This window comes from Thunnus albacares, chromosome 22, assembly GCF_914725855.1.
Source record: "Thunnus albacares chromosome 22, fThuAlb1.1, whole genome shotgun sequence".
Classification (NCBI taxonomy): Eukaryota; Metazoa; Chordata; class Actinopteri; order Scombriformes; family Scombridae; genus Thunnus; species Thunnus albacares.
In genome coordinates, this window is record NC_058127.1 from 5,940,579 (window position 1) to 5,963,749 (window position 23,171).

The following is a 23,171-nucleotide window of genomic DNA, read 5'->3' on the forward strand; positions in this document are numbered from 1 at the left end:
TTGGGACTTTTACCCAGGCACTAGTATCTAATTTTTGCGTCTGCACCTGTTTGGTAATTTTCTGGCACCGAATGAACAAATACTTTTTTGCTTTAAAACCTCCTCAGACCACCTGTTATCGCACGTTAATTTTAATGGCTTCAGTTGTCAGAAGCAACTGAACCAACAAAAAACGCACACAGACCAAATACATTTCATTTATATGAAGTTTGGCCTCTGTTTGGTTGCTACCATCAAAATACAATTAATTTAATCCATTGTTAAATTATTATTTCTTCTCTTAGAAATAGAAATAGAGATACTGTAAGGTAAGAACAGGAGCCAAAAATATGAAAATGTTTTACACTTTCAAAAAATAAATAAATGTCTTAATGCGACTACAGAAGAGTCTTACCAATAATATCATCCACGTGTCAAGGAGCGTAACTAGGTGATCCTAAACCTTGCAGGAACCTCAATACTGATGTTCTGTTGTGATTAGTGAGCTGTATTGAAGAGAAGATGACAGCACACTGTTATTCCAGTTATTTGATTGTACAGCTGATGTTTCAACCACACTTGTATGATTAAAAATGGTCACAATACAGTTTGATTAATAACAGATGTATTCTAGGGAAATAACGCTGGTAAAACTCGGTAGTAAGTGAAGGATTGTGACCCTTTTTTTTTTTTTAGTACAACTTATATCCCCGTCTCTCTCTCTCTCTCTCTCTCTCTCTCTTTCGTCTCTCTCTCTCTCTTCCTCCAGCTGCTGGCTCAGTGGGACGAGCGTAGAGCAGAGCAGCGTTCCTCCTGATTCGCTTTTCAGTCTCTCGCAGCTCAAATCCCTCTGAGCCACTAATGGCTTAAGCCCTCAGAAATCCAAAATGCTTGAGGTCTGGAATACCTGAAATTTTGGAATATACAAATATTGGTGGACTTTTGGGGAGCTAAGAAGATTTACTGACCCTTTTTTTTGCATTGGTTTATTTGTTTTTTTAACTTTTTATCCAGTATTAAAGGTGGCTGGTGATGATCTTTGCAAGCACCCTGTGAAAGCGGATAAGTTGCCTTAATATTGTGGAACTATGTGAGGATTTGTAAGCTGCGTTCAGGAATTCTTTCTTCTGGATTAAACTTTTTATAAAGAAATTGAACAATTTTTTTTGTATATATGGAAATAATTCAAACTAAATAGAAAGAGAAAGGTCCTCTTTTCTATGTTTTTGGGATTTAACCTCATATCTGGAAGTGTGCTTCTCGCCCAAAAAATCTGCATCAAAAGCCGGCCTTTGTGAACGTGTATGCATATGTGTGGTTAGAGAAAAAGAAGCATATTAGAAGCGTTACGGAAGTGTTTACTTTGTGAGTGTGTGTTTGGGCACATATATGTGTATGTGTGTGTTTGGCCATGCTGGAAGGAAAGAAGGCCAGCGGTTCCCAGCAGCAGAGCTCAGCGGATGTCGGTCACCAAAAGGCGTCAAAGATCAACAACCATAACTCGACCACTGGCAAAACTACCAACCAGAACTTGCACAGCAGCAACGCCATCGACCCTGCACGCCGGTGAGAACAGATATGTTTTTTTTTCTGTGTAAAAGAGAGCAATACCAAGTTTGTGCAAAATTTGTCGCTTTGTTTTACATATGTCTTCACTCACATTCAAGTCCAGCAGGAGATGTATGACAATTATTGTAAGTAAAGAAAAAAACAGAACTGCTGTAGAGAAAGTTCAGGATTTAGAAAGCTAGATTTTATCTTAACCTAGCTTGTATCTCATCACCTTGCTTTCGCAGATTTTGTGGAACAATTCAAAAAGGTAGCAATGCGACTGACATAAAATCTGGTAACATTACAGCACAGGGTCAAAGTGAACATCTTAAACTATAGTTACAGTCAACAGTTGAGCTTTTAATGGCTAATCTAACATCTAGCTAACATATTTACAGTGATATTGATAAAAGTGCATTCCTTGTAAAAGATAAATTAAAAATGAGTAAATAAAATAAACCATTGCTTATAATATATTAAACTGCATGTAATATTTGAAAAAAAATGTGAAAACATTCACAATCCCATTCTTTTCTACAAAGAGATAAGTTTACCATACATAATAGCCAAAACAACCTAAGGAAGACAGCCAGGTTATGCTAGCTGTCTAATAATTGCTAGCTTATCAAAAGAGTGTGAAAGCCACAAAAAGCTCCTGAGCTATTAACCTTAAAACAGTGCTTGTATAGGCCTAGTTTTGTACTTAACTGAATGTCACGTTAGCTTGAACCAGCAACAGAAAATGCTACTGAACTGACAGAATCAGCGCTGAAGAATATGGCGGTATTAACGTTGATGTGTTCACTTGCTGCTGTAGTACTGAAGTCCAGCTAGTTGAATAATGGGGTTAAAAAGTGATAAAAAAGCAAAATTACGTAGTCGTGACAAGAAATCTTTGAACTGAACTGAACAGTTATAGTTGTAAATTCTACCTCTACATTAGCTAACATTTTTAGCTACCGTTACAATCCTTCTTCTCCTGCTCTTTATAATGACACATCTTTAGTTAAATGTTTATTCTCTATAAGAAAACACCACAAATATGACAAAGTGCCAATTCAGGCCTGAAAATAACTAAATGGTAGTTATGCTAAGTTTAGTAAAACAAAAAAAAGTTTGGTGACTTAGCTAGCTAGCATACAAATGTTAGCCCAGCATCTTCTGTCTCTATCTTTCAGAGATAATTTTACTTGTGTAGGTTCGTAAACCAGTATGTTTTTAGGGTAGAGAAAGGCAGTTTGATGGGAAGGATGGGGAATTACATTTTAATTTAGTGACTTTTATTGTTGCATCAGTCGTCATATAATTGTTAGTGATGTTGTAGAGTTACGCTAAAAGGCAAAGAATCATGTTTATTTAGGTATGACCTCAAACTTTTACACCTCATTCAAATATTACAAATTTTCAAATTCCTTGATTTAGGCTGGATATTTCCGTCCCACTTGAGAAGGAAATGCACCACAAAAATACATTGTGAATACATTTTCTATCAATTGGGAAAAAAAGACAGGTGTTATTGGGCTTCAGAAAGTATCCCAAGTGATTCAACCTCCATCACATTTGTGTGGCGTTAGTGACAGGATCAAACTGTCTCAGCCATGTTGGGTAATATGTTGACTTTTAGACACAGTGGGTTTGAAGCGCCCTCATTCTTCTATGGCCATGTGTGCTTATGAAGCAATTAGCAAGTGTGAAATAGTCATCTGGTATTACCCTGGCTACCCCAGCTGACCTTATAGCTAAAACAAGAGGACAACTGTATGTGACTCAGTTATGCATGTATACGCGGGCGTCTCATCTGTCTAAATCCAAGGCTTTAAAAGTTTTCATCTGCTATGCGTGTCATACATACTGCCCAGACACAAAGTATCACCAAACGTGTTGGTCAGTTTCAGCCGCAGAGCAGAACATGATGAAAACAGGTTTCAAGAAATGTATTCAAATGTTTTAAACTTTAGCTGTGCCTTTTGAACGGGCGTTACACCATAAATGAAACAACTGCTCCAGTTGTATGTGATCCAAACCAAGTACAGCAAAGGACCAAAAGCACAAGAGTAGATTATTATTTTCAGCTACTTCTTCAAGTGGTATAAAAAGAGAATTTTAAGAGCCCAGACCGATCAGTCATGCAAGGCTTTATTACAAAAACTGGAATTTGTGATTGGATATTATAAACACAAACAAACCAAGGAATACAAACTGTAGCTGTAATTGCATATTTTCTTGGACATTAATGTCAAATTAGAAAAAAAGAAACCCCAAAGAGATGTTTTCTTCAAGTTATTCAATCAGTCTTGTTTAGAAATTGGGATTTTTATGCCCTGAATTCAACCTCACAAACATTGGCTGTACACAGTGGTAAACAAATTCTACCAATTAAGTGCTTTTGGTTAGAGATGAGTGTAAGACTTGGCTAGAGTGAATAATTCAGGATTTAGTTTGCAATTAGAAAGCAAAGCTCAAAAGTCCATTGACATATAACAGTCCAATATTTTGGCAATAACTGAATAGGTTTGGATAAAGATGTTACTTTGCTGCTCTGATTTTTGTCCATTTCCTCGGAGTTAAGTTGAGACTCAAAGTTTTCTAACAGAAATCCAGGACAGTTTGTCAATTGTCATCAGAGCCAAAAATTTTAAAACCTTGTGACAACTTCATTGTCACCATGACAGCTTTTTATAGTCTGACCTTTTGCTCTTCAGGTCAAATCAGTCCTCAGTTGGCTTAACTTTGCCATCAGTCTCATTTATCCGCATGTGCTGCTTTCGTGCATTTTATTTTAGTTCACTCAGTTCAGAGTAAACTCTAGAGATTAATTCATCTGTTTTTCATTCATTCATTCATCCTCCGCTTGCAGTCACTGCTACATACAGGCATTAATTCATCATTTGTTATGAATAAACAAGAAAACCCAATCATTCACTCATTGATTCATCAATTCATATATTTATTCGTTCATTCGTTCTTGCCTACAGTAGTGTATTCACCACAGAATTTGGAGAGTAATTTAAACTTAGTGTCCAAAGAAGGTTTTCTACATTTTTTTTGCTTTTAAATTATATTTTGAATAAATGCAAAATGAAAATTTACAAAAAAATGGACGAAACCAAGAACAAATACAGTTAATCTCATAATCTCTTCTCCAAAACACATTCAGTGACTTTCCAACAATCAGAAAGCAGAACAACATATGAATTATTAATTTAAAATTTAAAATAATAATAATAATTTAAAATAATTCAAGAATTCAACTTGCCAACTACCTTTAAAAAAAGCACCAGTATTACTACTCTCCATCACTTTATATCTGTTATGTTTGTTTGATTTTTAATAAACCTAACTTCAACCCCTCTTTTTCAGTTTCACAGTTACAAAATACTAACAGCAGAAGCATTAATTTAAAAAAACCTTTCCTCAGATATCGGAGCCACTCGAGAGGCATTTATTGCTCTGTTTTTGTGTGTGTGCTTGTGTGTGTGTGTGTTACAATCGCTTGCCTCGAGGCCATTATGGGTTTGGCTGGTCTCTGATGGTATGATAGTAAAAAGGGAACTAAATACCAGAAGATACTCCCCGGTGTGTGAGTGAATGTTACATGAGCTAAAGTTGAGGAAAGGGAATAGAAAAAAACAAGGGTGGGTACAAGATTCAAGCAGTAAACAGAGATGGCAAAGATGGATAGAAGAAAAGATAAGAGTAAGAGTGTGTGTGTGTGTGTGTGCGTGTGTGTGTGTATGTGTGTCTGCGGGAAGGAGAGATGTTTTTACGTAAGGTGTGAAATAGCTTCGGTCTGAAGCAAGGCTTTGCTCTGAGCTCTCTGTTGCTGAGGATTTAGACAGATGGATTTAGGAGTGTTTATGCATGTGTGTGTGTGTGTGTGTGTGTGTGTGTGTGTGTGTGTGTGTGTGTGTGTGTGTGTGTCTCTGTACACATAAGTAAATTTGATTTACATCTGTGTCCTCCTGGTCTATATTTTCAGGTTTATCACAGCTCTGTCATCTGATGCTTGTATCACACTTTATATAAAGCCTGATTTACAGCCACATGTGCACACATACACACTCACACACACACATACAGGGTTTTGAGGTGTTTCTATTCCTTCTTAGCACTCTCTGATTTATAACTGTGTGACAGGCTGTCGTCTATATTTGAGTCTTTCATTTGGATCCCGGGTCATCACCTCTCCATTACACACACACACACACACACACACAGATGCATGTGCATGCATTGGTGGCAAAGGTTGCACTTATGAAGTCATTTTGAGATAGTGTCAGTAGATACACTACTGTGGCGGTCACACCTAGCCAACAGCTAGTTATGTGCAGGATCGCTTGTAGGCACAGGCGAGCTATGTGGTCACCTAGGACGCCAACCTAGTAGCAAGTACAACAGCTTGAATTGCAAAATGCAATGCCACTGATGGACGCTAGATGCTGGCTCCAATAGACTCCTCAATTATTTATTTCAACAAGTCATTATGGTCTCAATCGCTAAATTTGGGTCATTTACTAAGTGTTCTGGTAGTCATTTTGGAAATGATTGCTCCGTAAATAGATTTGAAGACTTATAGTAGCTTTGATGTCTGCCCAAGTGGCAACGTCCAGAGCTGAAAAATGAAACCAATGCAGAAGTGCCAAAAACTGGCAAAACTGCAGTTCCTCAAACAGACATTTGGCTCCAAAAGCGAGTCAATCCCCATAGGCCCCCATGTTAAAATGCCAAACTTTACAGCACAAATAAACATGTTTACAATCTAGTACAAAAAACGGTTTTGCTCTATAGCTAATTTCCCCTTTCATGACAACTGTATGGGGGTTGAACTTTTTTATAACTCACCCGTTTAAATTTTACTAAGCCATAAAGTTATACATAATTAAGGACGTGGCTGCTTTGAGTGACAAGTCGCTAGCTGCTAGGTGGCTTGTTTCAGCAACCAGGCTTCATTTGTCTCGCCTCAGCTCCACCTCTTTGCCCATTTTGGATTAACTGGGAGTTAGGCAGTGTCAGGCACTGCCAAGATGGCGACGGCCGGAGCCGCCCACTTAGAGCTTCAAAATCGCTCTTCAGAAACCAATGGGTGACGTCACAGTGGCTACATCCATACTTTTTACAGTCTATGTGTCTGCCGTTAGCTCACGTGCTGCTCTCCCCGGCCCCTGTTTTTCACTTTAGTGGATATGAGTGTTAAGGCTGGTTTTGCAGCAGTAAAAGACTGAGTTTCAATCAGGAAAGTCAAGATCAAGTCGAGCTCAGCTGCAACCTGAACTGAAATAAAACTTTGAAAAGAACACATTGATGCAACAAAAAGCTCAAAAACACACAGACCTTGTATTGTGGCCTCTGTAACACCGTTGTCTCAGTCGCACACACATTTAGCCTACACACTCACCATATGACCAAACACCTCATAAATATTTGGGAAGGTTTCAGTTTTAGGAATGCAATGGGTGTCATTGTCACTGTGTGCGTGTTACAAAGAGAGAACAGGTGGATTTAAAAGTGCAGCTGCTGCATTTCCTACATTTTGTTTCCTTTTTCACCATATCTTACATTCTTTTCATTGCTTCCGTCCATCTCTCTCTTACTGTCTCTTTGTCAAACGTACTGGATGTACTTAAGTTTACACCCTTGTCTTTCAGCGTCCTGTTGTCCTCCCGCTGTGCTCTCTCCCACCTGTTGACCATTAACACTTTAACACAACGTTCCACGCAGTCCTCATCCAGTCTTGCTGGTATCACAGCTGAGATCCAGAGATATGTTTTTGTCTGTTTTGAGATCAGTTGATGAGTTTACTGGTCATCATTTTGACAAACATGAGGTTGTAAAATTAAGTTCAGAAAGAAACTGATAATTTTTATCAAGAACTCCCTCCCTTAGATTCTAAACCCACGCAAAGATATCAACTTGGCACTGTTAGCCTTGGTGTAGTGTGGTGATCAGGTCACTTTGTGTTGGACTCAATTAGTTCATCCAGTTGTGAAAAGAGTTTCTGGGTCAACCAGCCAGTCCAGGCACAGAAACAGTTATCAACTGTGATAACTGTGGACAGGACGTCATCGTACACTGCCACGACTCACTGACATGATTTTAACATTGCATGTGTATGAGAATAAAAGGAAGACGATAGAGATGCTAGAGAGTGAGAGAAAAGGATAAACTACTGTTGTGTTTACATTTAGATTATGGATTGTGCCTTTAAAAAGGATCCATTCCTAAAACGAGTAAGCATGAAGCAAGTTTAGAGGTTATTTTCACAGGTTCAAATCATAAAACATACATTTATACTTTTAAATTGATTGTATTTTTTCTTATGATCTGATTTATTTCATATTAAAATATGAAATAAATCTTGATATATCCCTCTAATCTCTGTTTTACTCTCTTTGGCTCGGTTTATATTTTTTTAGTCTCCTAAAATAGTAAAATCCCTGAAGCTATCTTACCGTATCACTTGTTATGGTGTCAAATGTATAAGACAGGATGACACATACTGTTCTTCGACGGTGATGAAAACTTTCCTCAGCTGATGATGTAACTCGAACTAGACACACACACACACACATTCACACTATGCTCGTGCCACATGATGCAGTATAATTTTCTGCTGTCCCATCCCGTTCAAGCTCCCTGTGAGGTCGGAGAGAAAATATAAAGATTATACATGAGAGATTTCAAACTGACGTCAGTCTGACCCTGAGCTCACACTTAGTGTTTCCAGTAACTGTCCAAGTGGCTATCCAAATAGCTTGTTTTACTTCTTCTTTTTGGCTTTATTTGCAGTAGTTCCATTCAATTCAATTTTATTTATATAGCACCAAATCACAGCAGGTCCTCAGAAGCCCACCGTCCGTAACTAGGGGGTCCATGACCATGATCCATATGAACCTGTGAGACGAGAAAGCACAAAAACTCCGGGGAAGAAGCCAAGTTAGTAACATGCATTAATGGTACATGAAAGCATACAGATAAAGAGGTGGAGGAGGAGAGAGGAGTTCAGTGCATCATGGGAAGTCCCGTGGCAGTGGCAGTCTAGGCCTATAGCAGCATAACTAAGGGCTGGTCCAAGGCCCTAACTATAATCTTTATCAAAAAGGAAAGTTTTAAGCCTACTCTTAAACGTAAAGAGTGTGTCTGCCCCCCTGGACCGAATCTGGAAGATGGTTCCACAGGAGAGGAACCTAATAGTTGAAGGCTCTGCTTCCTGTTCTACTTTTGGAGACTGGAACCACAAGTATGCCTGCAGTCTTGGAGCGCAGTGTTCTAGTGGGTAATAGGGTACTATGAGCTCTTTAAGATATGATGGTGCCTAACCGTTAAGGGCTTTGTAAGTGAGGAGAAGGATTTTAAATTCTATTCTGGATTTTACAGGAAGCCAATGCAGCGATGCTAAAATGGGAGAAATGTGATCTCTTTTCCTAGTTCTTGTTAGTACACGTGCAGCTGCATTCTGGACCAGCTGGAGAGTCTTTAGGGACTTGTTACGGCTGCCTGATAATAAGGAATTGCAATAATCCAGCCTAGAAGTAATAAATGTGTTGACTAGTTTTCTGCATCTTTTTGAGACAGGGTGTGCCTGATTTTTGCAATGTTAGGTTGGTGAAAAAGGCAGTCCTACATACAGACTGCACTGCAAAGGAAGCCTGCAGACACTACTCGGGGCTTAAATGTATAATAGCTTTTCTGTATGTTTTTGGGATAAAAACATATTTTTTAATGCCAATATGGCAATGACAATATGTAAGATAGTAAAAAAGGCAGTAAAGATAAGTATAGTATTTCTAGCTATATTATATATCAAAGTGTAAGGTCTTTTTCAAGTAGAGGTTTGATAGAATATCTAATTTTTTGTTATATAATAATGTGATATCATAATTTATACAGACAAGTGATAAATTAAAGGAATAACCGGTACAGGTCTGAATGCTTGAACCCTACATTGAGGAGATCTGGTGGCTCTGTTATGATGTGGGGGGCATTTTGCTGGCATAGTTTGGGTCCACTTGTGCCCTTAGAGGGAAGGGTCACTGTAAATCAATAAAAGTTGTTCTGATTGATCACCTTTATTCCATTTTTATCCTGATGGGAGTGGTCTCCTCCGGGATGACAATGCCTCCATCCACAGGGTACAAGAGGTCACTGAATGGTTTGATGAGTATGAAAATGATATAAATCATATGCTATGGCCTTCACAGTCACAAGATGTCAACCCAGTCGAACACCTATGGGAGATTTGGACCGATGTGTTAGACAGCACCACCATCATCAAAACACCAAACGAGGGAATATCTTTTGGAGGATGGTGTTCATCCCTCCAGTAGAGTTCAAAGACTGTAGAATCAACACCAAGGTGCATTGAAGCTGTTCTAGCAGCAAGTGGTGGCCCAACACCTTACTAAGACACTTTATGTTGGTTTTTCCATTAATATGTCACCCGTCTGTATATATATAGGTAATATTGATAGGTATTGAATATTGTTCTTAGAAAAATATATGTATATATATAAGTTATTTAGGAGAAGTAGTACTTTACATATCATGACCAACACACAACATTTTATGTATTTTTGGCTTTAGTTGTGCGAACATTTTTGAATGTTACTTACAGTAAATCACAGGGGCCTTGACACTCAACTGTTGTGAGACCTCTTTGGACTTGTCTTTGACCTTTCTCGATTGCCTCAACGCTTGACTTGAACTTGCCCCAAAAGACTTAAAAACAGCTCTATGTAATAAATGTTGAGTATTTATTACCAACACACCACATGCGCATACTGGAGTGCACTGAACCATACACGAAATTGTGATACGTCGATGCCACCACTATAAATACTTCATTACATCTCCTCACACGCAGTCCAAGGACAAATAAACTATTTTGCACTGTAAAGACTTGTGTGACTGTGTGTGTGTGTTTGTATGTGTGTGTGTGTGTGCACCATTTACCAGGAGATCTTGTGGTGCTGAGTGGTTGCAACTCTCTGTTTGAGCCAGCGTTGATTTATTTTCATCAGCGCTCATTAGACCCTCTGCTAACTGCTCCTCAGAGGATGGCAGTGGCTCTCGCAGAATCCACACACACACACACACACACACACAGAGACACACATACACAGCAGACACAGTATGTAGAACTGTGCACAAATTAATGAAAATAAAAAGAAACGCTCTGTACGTTTCTAAATTTTCATGTTACCTCCAAACTTCTTTTCTTTTCTTTTCCACACATATTAAAAAAGATATTTTGGTTTAGTTTTTTCTTTTTTCAGAACATACTTTCCTATCCATTTAGTCTTTTAAGGATATGAGATCGGGTTTACTTGCAGAGGTTAAAAATACAAACATACAAACATAATTTATTTTCTTTGTGATCAACTTTTTATTGATATATAAAGTATAAATATACATCTATATCATAAATAAATAAACCCAAAAACACATATAGACAAACTAAAGATACTACCAGATAAATGACAAAGTACAACATTTACATGTTAACAGAATAATGACAGAATAACAATATAAAAATAATGGATATAAACTGAAGGGGGGAGGGGGGCAAAACATTATGTAAGAAAGAAAAATTATAAAACAAAAAGTTCAAATTTTCTGTGAAACTTTAGGAAAAATGTCATTTCAACATGTTAGACTCTTCATCCGCCTCCCTCGAATCATCAATCATCGTCAAAAACATCAAAGTGTACTAAACCACCAGCGCTGCAGAGAGATTTATAACTCTGACATGTGTAGCAGCAAGGTTTGCCTGGTGTAAGTTACTGTGTGCACTCTGTGTCCCCACTGCACGATGATTTAAACCCATCTGTCTGTCGCTGGGTGCGTCGCCGACGGTACGGGGACTCCCAGGACTCACTGAGGTAACCACACACCCATGTCACATGACCTTTCAGGCATTAGAGACTGGGAGGGCATGTTGGGTGAGATTGACCAGATAAAAGGGGTGACAATTAGGGTTTTCACAGTCCGGCAGCTTATAATGACTACAAAAATATCTGCACAGCATCAATAGATAGATAACTGTAGTAATCCCATGAGGGGAAACAAGTTTTATCTTACATTTAAGTGCAAAAGTGTTAGGTACTAAAAGTAAAGTGAGGATGCTTTCAAAAATAATGTCATGAATATTTTTTATTATCAATTAGCTTCATTAAAGTTCATTAAACAGAAGAAACCTAAATGAAATCAATATTTGGTGTGAGCAGCTTTGCCTTTAAAACAGAGGCCTTGGTACACCTGCACACAGTTTTTCAAGGTACTTAGCAGGGTTGGTTGTTCCTGCATCTTGGAGAATTAGCCACAGTTCTTCTGTGGATTTCGGCATCTCAGTTACTTCTGTCTCTTCATGCAAGAGTTGATGTTGAGATCAGGGCTCTGTGGGGGCCATACCATCCATTGCAGGACTCCTTGTTCTTCTTGTTGCTGTAGGTAGTTTTTTTATGACTCTGACTGTATGTTTGGGGTCACTGTCATGCTGCAGAATAAATTTGGAATTGATCAGATGCCTCCCTGATGGTATTGCTGAACGGACAAGAATCTAAACATCTAAAATGCCTCAAACTTTTGCCCATTACTGCAGTACAAACTGACACCTGTTCAGTTAAATCCTTCAAGAATAGTGTGACATTTTGGGAAACACACGTATTTGTTTTCTTGCTGAAAGTTAGATGAGAAGATCGATACCACTCTCACGTCTGCACGCTAAATATAAGTGCCTTGCTCAGCGGTACCTTCTCATGTCTGGAGGGAAAACATTCCTCGGTGATCTTCCCTGCCCAAATTTTCACTTTTGCCTAGACAAGGAAATAGGAGCCATTTATTCTTTCTAGAAATATCCATCCAAGTTGAAGACAGATAGTAATTTGAGATTTCGCATTCCCTTTTGGCAGATTTCACATTCAATCCTGGGGGCAGTCGCCGTCCGTCGTCACTGATCTGGGGTCAGGTTACCTCCAGCCAGAATTGTTGAGATCATTAGAGAGGATCTGACCCTGTGTTATTGGGCAGGAGAGGTAGATGCTATAGATGCATGTGGCGACACAGATAAATGTGTGTATGTTCATGTGGAGGGAAGAAAGAAAGTTTAATGCATGTTATAATAGTACCAGTTTATCCTGAAGAGATGTCTTAGGGAAGCTGCTGTGGGCTGCTCTTTAAAGGATATAACTGGTGATTTTCTATATTTTTCTTATTGTCAGCAAATCTTATCTGCAGAGCCAAACCAACAATGAATTGATCTATTTACAAGTATTGTGTGTGTATCCAACGCCATAGACCTGTAGACCTCCACCATTGTCCAAAAACTATTAACAGGGATGTATTATATACATTCCCAGGTCTATATTTATATTCTTGGGCTCTACTGAAATATCTTTGTATGATTTACAATTCAAAAAACTCTTTATTTATCTTATACACGCCCTTTATGCCGCCCCTCAGTTCAGCCTCTGTCTGAAACAGGCCGTTTTAAGTCCTGTCTCTTTAAGACCCCCCTCCTGATGAATCCACTCTGTTCTGATTGGCAGTTTCCAGAAGCTGCCCCTTGGGAGACTTCTGCCAACTCCGGAGGCTACATCAACAAACCATGAAATAAACTATAGTAGTAGGATTTCACTACTTTCTCTCGTTCATTACTCGAAATGTCACCTTCTCAAATACATCCTTAAGTGTTCAAGCTGGTATCCGATCCGAAATATGAGAGTGGAAAACATGAACACATGGAAAAACCTTAGCAACAACCTTAGCCACAAAGACTACTGAACAGACAGCCGTTTATGGACATGCACAATGAGCTGAGGCTGCATCATAGATGTATTACAAGAGCTGGATAGGGTGTTGCTGCTCAGTCTTGCAGCCAATTATTCCCAGTGGTCACTGGTGGTATTGCAGCAAAAAAAAAGCATTTTCCCTATAGGCCACCATTGTAAAAGAGACGTCTGTAAAACTGTTGACAGGACATATCAAACTGCAAACAATGTCAATCATGACTCTTTCCATTACGAATTTTTGATCCATGGATGTTTTATATTTGTAAACATTTCCTCGAGCCAACAAAAGCAGTCTAAAAACACAACATGGAAGCAAACCCAGAAGCTAGAAACTTTTTTTGGCGTATGTGTCAGCCAAGTAATTCCTATCGTACTAAATGGGCTCCATTTTTGGTCCAGTATCTGGCCCTTATAATACATCCATGGGCAGCACATGCTTTTTGTTCATGCCCCTGCGCAAGCTAGAAAAAAAACATTGCAAATGAAGTGTTCAGAACAGGTTGCAGCCCTGGCTTTTGACTGGTAGGGAGCATTTCTACATACATTAAGCTGAACTTTTGGAACTTTGACCATGTTTAACATAGATATCCAGCACCATAATCATATATAAATAACAGAAAATCAATAAAAAGCATGATATATCTGCTTTAAAAACATGTCCAAGAGCCACACCATTGCACTGGGTGACATATTCCTTGGCCCTGAAGAGTTGGGGCACATTAGTTTGTTTAGAAAAGGATCTTGTTTTCAGTCGACATGAGGAAATATGATTTGAACTTCGGCTTGTAATTGTAGTTGTCACACAGGAAATTATAGTAATGATGCTATTTCAAGATGTCTAAGATGGTTGGAGGAGTGTGTGTAGTGCAAATGTGTGTCTGTGTTGAATTAAATCAAATTTACAAACAAAACAGTTTCGTCACAAAGGCCTTTTTATGTCTAAATCTACCCTTGTGTCTCCATAAATATGTGTGCGTGCTTTTGTTAATTCTTTGGGACCTTTTCCGATATAAACACCAACCTTGTTGGGACCAGTAGTCCTCATGGGGATATGGGGTGTGTGTGTAATGGTGAGCTCACCACCATGAGACTGGGTTCTCTGACAGGGTTGCGATGACAGCCGAAAATAAAACCGAGCCTCTTTTGGCACACACAAACACACACAGCCAGAGGGATGCCAGTCAGCTGTCGTGTCGTGGTCAGGCGTTAAGCCCTGTGGTCCGGGGGAGGGGATAAAAGGGATATATTAGTAATTTGGTGCAATACCCAATAGGAATGATCCTTTAATTAAACTATTCATCGTCACCTTTTGATAAATTGTTGATTCAACAGTCTATACAGTCAATAGCCATTCATTATCAAGGCTTCAAGCTCATAGTCTTGCGGTGAGTATAAATCTGATCTGAATCCAGAAGAGTTCCGGAATGTGATTGATTAAAGGGAAAGTTAGGTATTTTTCGACCTGGACCCTATATTCCCATCTTTTTCTGTCTAAGTGACTAATTGGGACAACAACTTTTAAATTGGTCCAGTACTGAGTGAGAGCGCTGCAGCCAGCAGCCGCTAAACAGGCTGCAATGTCAACCGACGGGGCAATAGTGCCCTGTCAATGTACGTCCACTAAAAGTGCTTGTTTTTGCTACTGACAGGCTCAGATTGTTATTATAAGTGTCTGACAACATTATGGAAAGGACCATACAGAGAAATAAAACCTTTTGCTTGGTCCATTCTGTTTGTTATTGTGTTTAACCAAGTCTTGCTCAAGGAGAAGTCTTATTCTGAAATCTCACGTGAGCTGAGTTGTTGTTGAAATCAGCTAAATATTCAGCCATTACTTTGAAAATCTTTTAGATAACACTAAGTTACGCTTTCTGTACTTCAACACAACAAACTCCTCCCGGCACTCATCTCTCCAACTCCGTCAATTCTGAATATTTAATCTAACTTCTAACTTCTCTGTTATATTCTAACCAACCTCCTCCACATCAGCATGTGTAATGCAATGGTGAGTAAGGGAAATAGACCGGTCGTCACTTATGGGAATTATATATTAGCAATATATTAACTAAATTTATTTGAGAAAAGTGCCTCTATCTGGTAGAATAGTGATAAAACAACCCTGTTCTTCTGCATTTTTGTTTTTGGTTCATTGAATTTGATGCTAAATTAAATGAGCTTGGTCATTTCTATTCATTACTGAAGGATACTTCATTTCCATTTCCTTAACTTGACAAATATTACCCCATATAGGTTGTACATTACAAACTTACAGTGATGAAGTCCGTTTTTAATGACATATATGATGATTATGATGTTAGGGTCTAAAAACACGACTTAAGACAATGATCTCATACCTCACAGAAATTAATATAGTCACAAGACATTAACAGGAACAACAATTATGTTGCGTTTCTTTCAGAATAAAAGAATTGTATTAATATTCAACATACTAAATTATAACCATCATCATAAACAAAACAAAAAAATGATCTGTCAATCTGTTATTGCTTCTTTGCACTTCTGTTTAGATGCTAAACTGCATTTTGTTGTTTCAGTACTTGTGCAATGACAATAAAGTTAAATCTAAACTAAATATTAATCATACCAGCAACTGCTCAATTACAGCCAAAAAAGAAATTTGGTCAATAGTACAAAATATACAAGGAAACCAACTGCATTCAACAAAACATTTTATTATACAATATCTCCAGGGAGAGGGTAAAAGGTCCAGGCTGTTCCTCCAACCGTGGTCTTCCACACCTGTTGTCTGGGCCTTGCTGTCACGACTGCTGCTCACAAACCTCAGACTGGACACACACATACACAGCTTAACTCATATTGTCATAAGTGTACAAATGTATTTTTGTGCAAAGACTGAATCAGCAATCTATACGGTTATCAAATACATCTCATGCAAATATGCTGTGCTGCCTCCATCTAGTGGCCATGAAGGTAGTGGTGTACAACCTAAATGGGCATTCATAAAAATGAAAAATATGGACACAGGTTCAGGAGCAGTGCTTTTCTTTTTCTTAGAGAGGCATAAATCTAACTCCTCTATCAGATTTTTTTCTGTTGTTTGGTTAAAAAAAGGATTTGGATGTCTTAAAAGGATTTGTGTAAAGATGGGTGTATGAGCTCTAACAGAAACAAGAGCAAATTACATTCTTACAAAGATCAGATAAGCCATAAACTGTGTTTTTGAGTATTGGTCTATTGAGCATGACACTGTAGTGGACTGTTTGTAGGTCCATGGAGTATCATAAGGACACCAGAATTAAATACTTTAATAATCCAAAATCCACAGCCCTGGTCATTGTTCCACCATTGGTCCATATCTCTCCACCAGCCTTGAAATTGCTCTTAGAGAAATGGTAAAGTGCCATATCACATATCTTATAGGGATTAAATAAATGGAAATCATGTCTGTGTCTAACTGTATCTTCAAACATCTTCAACTATTTAAGTGGCATTGGCATTGTAGTGGAAATAAATTATTAGAGGTAAAGTCTTCAATATGAGGTCTTTATTGAATTAACAATGTGGCAAAGACCTAAGTTATTCTGCGCAGAGCAAGTGAAAAATGACTGACAGTACAGTGTCATATATACAATACATCCCTTGACCCTCCCTGTCAATTTTATTGGTCTTTAGTGTTGTCATGGTGCCTTCCCACTTTGTTATTGGTCACAGACAAATTTGGGTAGTGGCTATGTGAGTAGCCACTATTTACTTATGTTTGACAGGTTATTTATTTTATGTCCTGCTCTGAACCAACTGGGTGTACATGACATGGGAAGCATCAGGTTGCACTCTCATCTGGCAATAACAAGTGGTTACATAATGTTCAATTCATACAAAGGCTATGTGAGACAATAAGGCAATAGAGTAGAAGAATATATATGTATTGTAGGGGAGAACGGGGTTGACATGGGCCACTTTTTACATTTGATGATTTTACTGCAAAATGAAAGTGTATTTGTTTCAAATAATAGTTACTATATATACCTCAGGTTGTTGTGTGCCCATGGAAATTAAATCAAGTTATCTAATTATTATGGTTTTAGAACAATGACCCATCAAAAAAAGTTAGTCCTATGGCACAACACTACAAGAATGTGTGTGTAAATGTGCTTTTGTGTATACAGACAGGTGACAAATTAACTTGACCCCTACAGTGAGGGGATCTGGTGGCTCTGTTATGCTTTGGGGGGCATTTTGCTGGCATGGTTTGGGTCCACTTGTCCCCTTAGAGGGAAGGGTCACTGCAAATCAATACAAAGTTGTTGTGAGTGATCTCCTTTATCCTATGATCAAACATTTCTACCTTGATGGGAGTTGTTTCTTCCAGGATGACTGTAGTGGAAATTTAAGATGAATTCATAGAGAGCACGTTGTCTTTCAGAGTTTTATTGCAATATCCAGAATACATATTTGCAAGTCCAGATCTCCCAGTTTGCTAGGCTGAAGAGATATTGAATGAAGTTCAGTGTTGGTACTTGCATATACAGCCACATGCATCACAATCATCCCATATTCATCAACCTAACAGTTATTTTTAATTAATGCACTGTATCTTCAGGGAGTTTCTTTCGGTATCTGCTGAGAATTAAGAGTTGAAGGCCAAATCCTTATCTGCCTTTCCTCCCTGGACATTCCCTCTAAAGTTACAGTGACCAAGTCCCACACCTCCCCTTTGATAGTACCTGTTAGGAACATTTTCACACGGGAAGCAGAGATCATAAAGTCTTACAATGAGCTTTTGACTATAAGGCAGTGTAACATAATCTTAAGACAATAACATAAGTGTATATGTTTCCATTTCAATGACAATGCCCCAATTCACAGGGCACGAGGGGTCACTGAATGGTTTGATGAGTATGAAAATGATGTGAATCATATTCTATGGCCTTCACAGTCACCAGATCTCAACCTATTTGAACACCTATGGGAGATTTTGAACCTACGTATTAGACATTGCTCTCCACCACCATCATCAAAACACCAAATGAGGGAATATCTTTTGAATGAATGGTGTTCATCCCTCTAGAAGAGTTCAGAGACTGTAGAATCAATGCCAAGGTGTATTGATGCTGTTCTGGTGGCCCAACACCTTACTAAGACACTTTATGTCGGCTTTTCCTTTAATTTGCCACCCGTCTGTATGTACAGCATGTTTGTGTGTGGCTTAAACTTAACATCAGTCAACAATTAGGTATTTATTCATCAACATTGTAACACTTGCAACAGTGATCAAACATTAACATGAACAGGATCTCTAGTCTCTAGAATATCAGAAAATAATTTTGGGGGGTAAATTGAGCCATTGATTCATCTTGCCCCCACATCACTGGCACGTTTTACCTCAATTTTGACAAAACAGTTTCACACAGTGTCTCAGATCCACAGTTATGCTAAATTTATGACCTTATTTTGTAGGTTACATTGACTTAAATTAACATGTAATTATATACAAAATGTATCTTTTTTAATTAAGATACAAGACTGATAACTTTAGCAACATGATGAATTCACTTGACATGACAAAAATCTTTTTTTTTCGCTCTGTTTTGCTGACCACTCTCTCCATGTGCTTGAGTCCAAGATGGATTGAGTAATGTGAAGTATACTTTCTTAAGTTGTGATCACATGAATACTTTTGTTTATGGTTACCGAGATAAAGGGGGTGGCTCATTTTACCCTCTGGCTCTATTTACCCCTATTATGAGTTTCCACCACAGCATGAAGTTTTGCCAAGTATTTTTTTTGAAACTGCCCACCCTTTTCCAAACAGTTTTCATGGACGACTTCTCAGACAGTCCTGTGTAACAAACCATCTGGTGCTTCAGATTAGAAATTTGCAATTTGGATTTACTGCCAGTCAAATCACAGCCAAATTTTTTGCCAGTCAAATTTTTTCACTCAAAAAGGGGCTGGGGCATGACGCAAGAGCAAAATATTCAGATGTGCTGCTCTCATCTATCTGTTTGAACAGGAGGGGACCAGATGCATCTGTCAGAGCAAATAAAACATGAGCTCCAGGCTAGTATATTATCGAATAATGTTTCGATAATGGTATAATATTTCAATTATCAATTTATATTTTCAGTCAAAAATGACAAGTATGCTCTTGTTCCAGGTTCTCAAATATGAAGAATGTCTGCTTTTCTATATTTTTAGAAAGACATTTTAAAACGTCAGCTTGGGCTTTAGGAAGTTGTGATAAGCATTTTTTCTACAATTTTCTGACATTTTATGGAGTAAAAAACTAATTGAGAAACTAATCTGCAGATTAATTGACAATAAATTCATTGTTAGTAAGACTTGACACCTGATTGTATGTTCAACTGCAATTCATTTAGCTGGAGAGAATGACAATAAAGCTCTTTAATTAAAAACATTTAATTAAAATTTGTACAATAATTAATATATTTTTTGAAGCTTTTATTCTGAAGTCTCGCGCTTTGCCGGAAGTGTTACTTTCAGCTTGCTGTGATTTCCTGCTCACTAACAGGTCGAAGACAAGTTTGAGCAAACCAAAGCCGCAAGATACACCACAAATAACGAAAGGTATGCAACAGAAGCGTTATTTAGAAAAACCACGGAACCAAACCTAGGTATTTACCGAACCTGTACTCGGTTTGTCAACCGCTGGCCGTTTGTTGTTTAGCCCTGTTAAAGGCTAACGTTCATACTTGCTACCAGGAGCACGCCATTTTAGTTTAAGCTCGTTTTTTATCACAGTTTTACACGTTAGAAATGTAAAAACCCGTCGGACAACGTCTTGAATGTGTATAATGTGTGCTGTGAAAGTTGGTGAAAACGTAAACATCCGTAATTGACGGTAAGTGTCCCGTTGACGTGACACTGTGTGAGCTGGAAACAGTTACTTTTTGGGGTGCTTGAGCCTACCTTAAAGGGAGGTTTGGCTATGACTCTGTTTGGAAAGAAACACTCGTAGCTGCAAGCATGTTGGCCTACTTGCTTTATGTCAGCACATCTGATATATACTAATCAGTTAATGACACCTCCACACGGGTATCAGAACTCAAACATCACAGTGTGATACAACCCACAAATATATGGGCTTAAATCAAAAACAGAGCTGCCTTCAAGGGATTGAGTCCTCATCAACAACCCATCACATACAGATGAGCACTGTTATCAATACAATTAAGACATCAAAAGCGAAAGTCACACCAGCCTATAACTAGGGAAGGGTATCATTAGGATTTTATCCATACCAATATAGGTACTGATGCTTATTTTTACTCTTATTGACACTACTTTCCATAATTTGGTGCAAAACTCAACAACACAACAAGACATGACATGAACAGATGTGAAAAGATTCAAGTTATTTATTTATGAATATAGTTAAATTAGAAGTGCTTAATCCTGTCTCAAACTGTGTCCTCAATCAATAACTGCCGACTTTCTTTTATAACGATTTTTAGCAGGTGATATCTAGCGTCAGCAACATTTTTTTGCCGACACTAGATATCAAACAAAAGCCACAGACTCATGTTGTAAGAGGAGCCAAACTCCTCCTTGCTCCCTTTTAGTTTTGGAGCCTGGCACAACAATCCGGGAGGACTTTGGACACAATATTGGTATGATATTGAATTCATAACACCATGTCTGCTGCGTTGGGGAAGCTGCTTTGAAATTATAGACAGTGAAACTGCAAACTGCTACTTATCAGAAACACTAAACCTTTGCTGAAAGTAGAAAACTACACTATAAGCCACTCATAAAAAGTAACTTAACATATTAATGCTATTAAACATTCAAAATTTATTTTAAGTTATTCTGAATTTAGGCAGTGTTCAGACTGAAATCAGCCCTGCTTAAAAACAGTGTAAGGCAAATACAATCCAAGTAGTCAAATTGGAGCTTATCGGACGCCAATACACTGCACATTTGTTTGTAATACACACAGATAGGATTTTACAACTCTGGTAAGTTATCACAGCTGTGGGTGTTTTATCTTTCGTCGCTACAATCATTAGGTAAACAGTTGGATACGGCATTCACAAAGTCATAAAGTAATCTACCAGGTATGTTTGCTTGCATGTATGTATGACTGGCCAACACAGCGCCTTGTTGGATGACGCCCTCATCGCATTGTGGCAAAAGTTGAGCCCGGTTCAACTTTTTTTGCCGGGTGACCGCTGCAGTGTTTTGGCACTCATGCTGCTTCAAGGCGTTGCCCCCATTCAAATGAATGGAAGGGCTGTGGGATTTTTTTGTTTGTTTGTTTTTGTTTTTTTTTTTTAATTGGGCGCTAATGTTGGTTTGACCGCCCCCCTACTGTGCTACATAACAAATTAATCTGGTTGTAAGACCAGTGCAGCGGAGTTCCGTACACACCCACTGGTAAATGAATGGTATAGAATCTCCTTCCTTCACTGGTTGTATGTTCTTAATGTGTTGTGGTACGACTGGTTGGCCCCATCTGAATTAAGAGGTTGACAGATTGGAGCAGAGTGAGAGGTCCCGACCCAGCTGAGCCACCTGCTCTCTACTGCTAAATGCGTCTTCCTTGACCAACGCAGGCTCATTCCCAGCTCATCCGGTGCCGGCCGCAAACCTATGGTGGAGCAACAGACTCTGGAATGCTGTGCAGTCATATTTCTGAACTTTTTATCACCTTGAGAGCAAAAAAAAAATGTAGTGTTTGGTGGTGTTACCCTACATAGTGGGAAAATAGCTGTCTACTGGAAATGTAAGGAGTAACTTGGAGTAACTCTAGTAAGCTACTGTCAGGGTGGTCCTCGTGAGACACTGATCTTGGATTTGTCATCTAAAAAATGATCTCTCTGTCCGCCTTTATGTCCAATATTGTGCATGTGTGTTTTTTTGTTTTTTTGTTTTTTTATCAGAAGGCAAAACTCAAAAGGTTCCCCCCATGACTACTGGGCCATGTGGATTTTTGTATCTTTCCACTGCTGTTCCAGTTGAATGAACTTTTCATTTTTAGGTTGTCACGTTATAAATCATGAGGATCCTGAATCCTGATGATGATTCAGTCTGTATTCCATCTTGTTACATTACCTAACCTTTAACTCAATAAATTATGATCTAGAGTCTTTGGGTCGATCAGAACTGGTTCTTATGACGTGTTGTCTGGCCATATCAGAAATCAAACGTGGTTATCATTGTTCCGTATGGCCACGTTCGAAGACAGAGTGAAAAGCTGACCGTCATAGAGAGGTGGGAGGGGTTGATAATATTAAATTATGGAGATAATGGTGTATTCTTTTGGTCAGTCTCTCCTGGAAGACATTTGCAGTGTTGCACTCGTTTGTTCACATAAAAAGTGACAGAAATAGCTTTGTCAAGAATGAAAAAGGAGAGCCGGAGAGAGATGTTCAAACCCTGGTTCCTTTCTCACCACCACACAGATGACTAGTCACTGTGTGAAGTGGGTGTCAATGTCAGTTCAAAAAGTCACCCTACCTCCCCACCCCCAATTTATCATCAGAAAGGTGCAGGAGGAGGTTTCCAAAGCTATTTAACCATCTGACAGGCATATCAGAGGGAATATACCAGACCCTTTAGCTTAATCTGATGGTTAGTTAAACGCTCACTTACTACTAGCTACTTTTTTCAGGCTGGCCCAAGTCTTTCAGTATGGTCAACTGTGACATTCTGAAATTATAACGGCAGATGTTAAATGTGCTTTGTCTGTCTGCTGGTTTCAGTCTTAAAGGGGAACTCCACCTATTTTACACATCAAGATCTGTCTACAGGTATCGGGGAATACTATTGCATATGTGAAAAAAGTTCTATAAAGCCTTTGGTGGCTCCACAGACAGTCCCTAATGTAGAGTTAGAAATGAGGTTACCAGA

General features: G+C 38.6%; 1 protein-coding gene across 2 annotated transcripts in view; it reads left to right on the forward strand.

The window, feature by feature from the left end:
* The first annotated feature begins 1,180 nt into the window (after nucleotides 1-1,180).
* LOC122973207 overlaps nucleotides 1,181-23,171 on the forward strand; it is a 48,642-nt gene continuing 26,651 nt past the window's right edge. The window contains exon 1 of one of the 2 annotated variants that reach the window (XM_044340543.1): nucleotides 1,181-1,545. In XM_044340543.1, the coding sequence (XP_044196478.1) occupies nucleotides 1,391-1,545 (155 nt within the window). In that variant the 5' untranslated portion in view covers nucleotides 1,181-1,390. The remainder of the gene's footprint in view (nucleotides 1,546-23,171) is intronic. The other variant, XM_044340545.1, reaches the window with a different exon arrangement.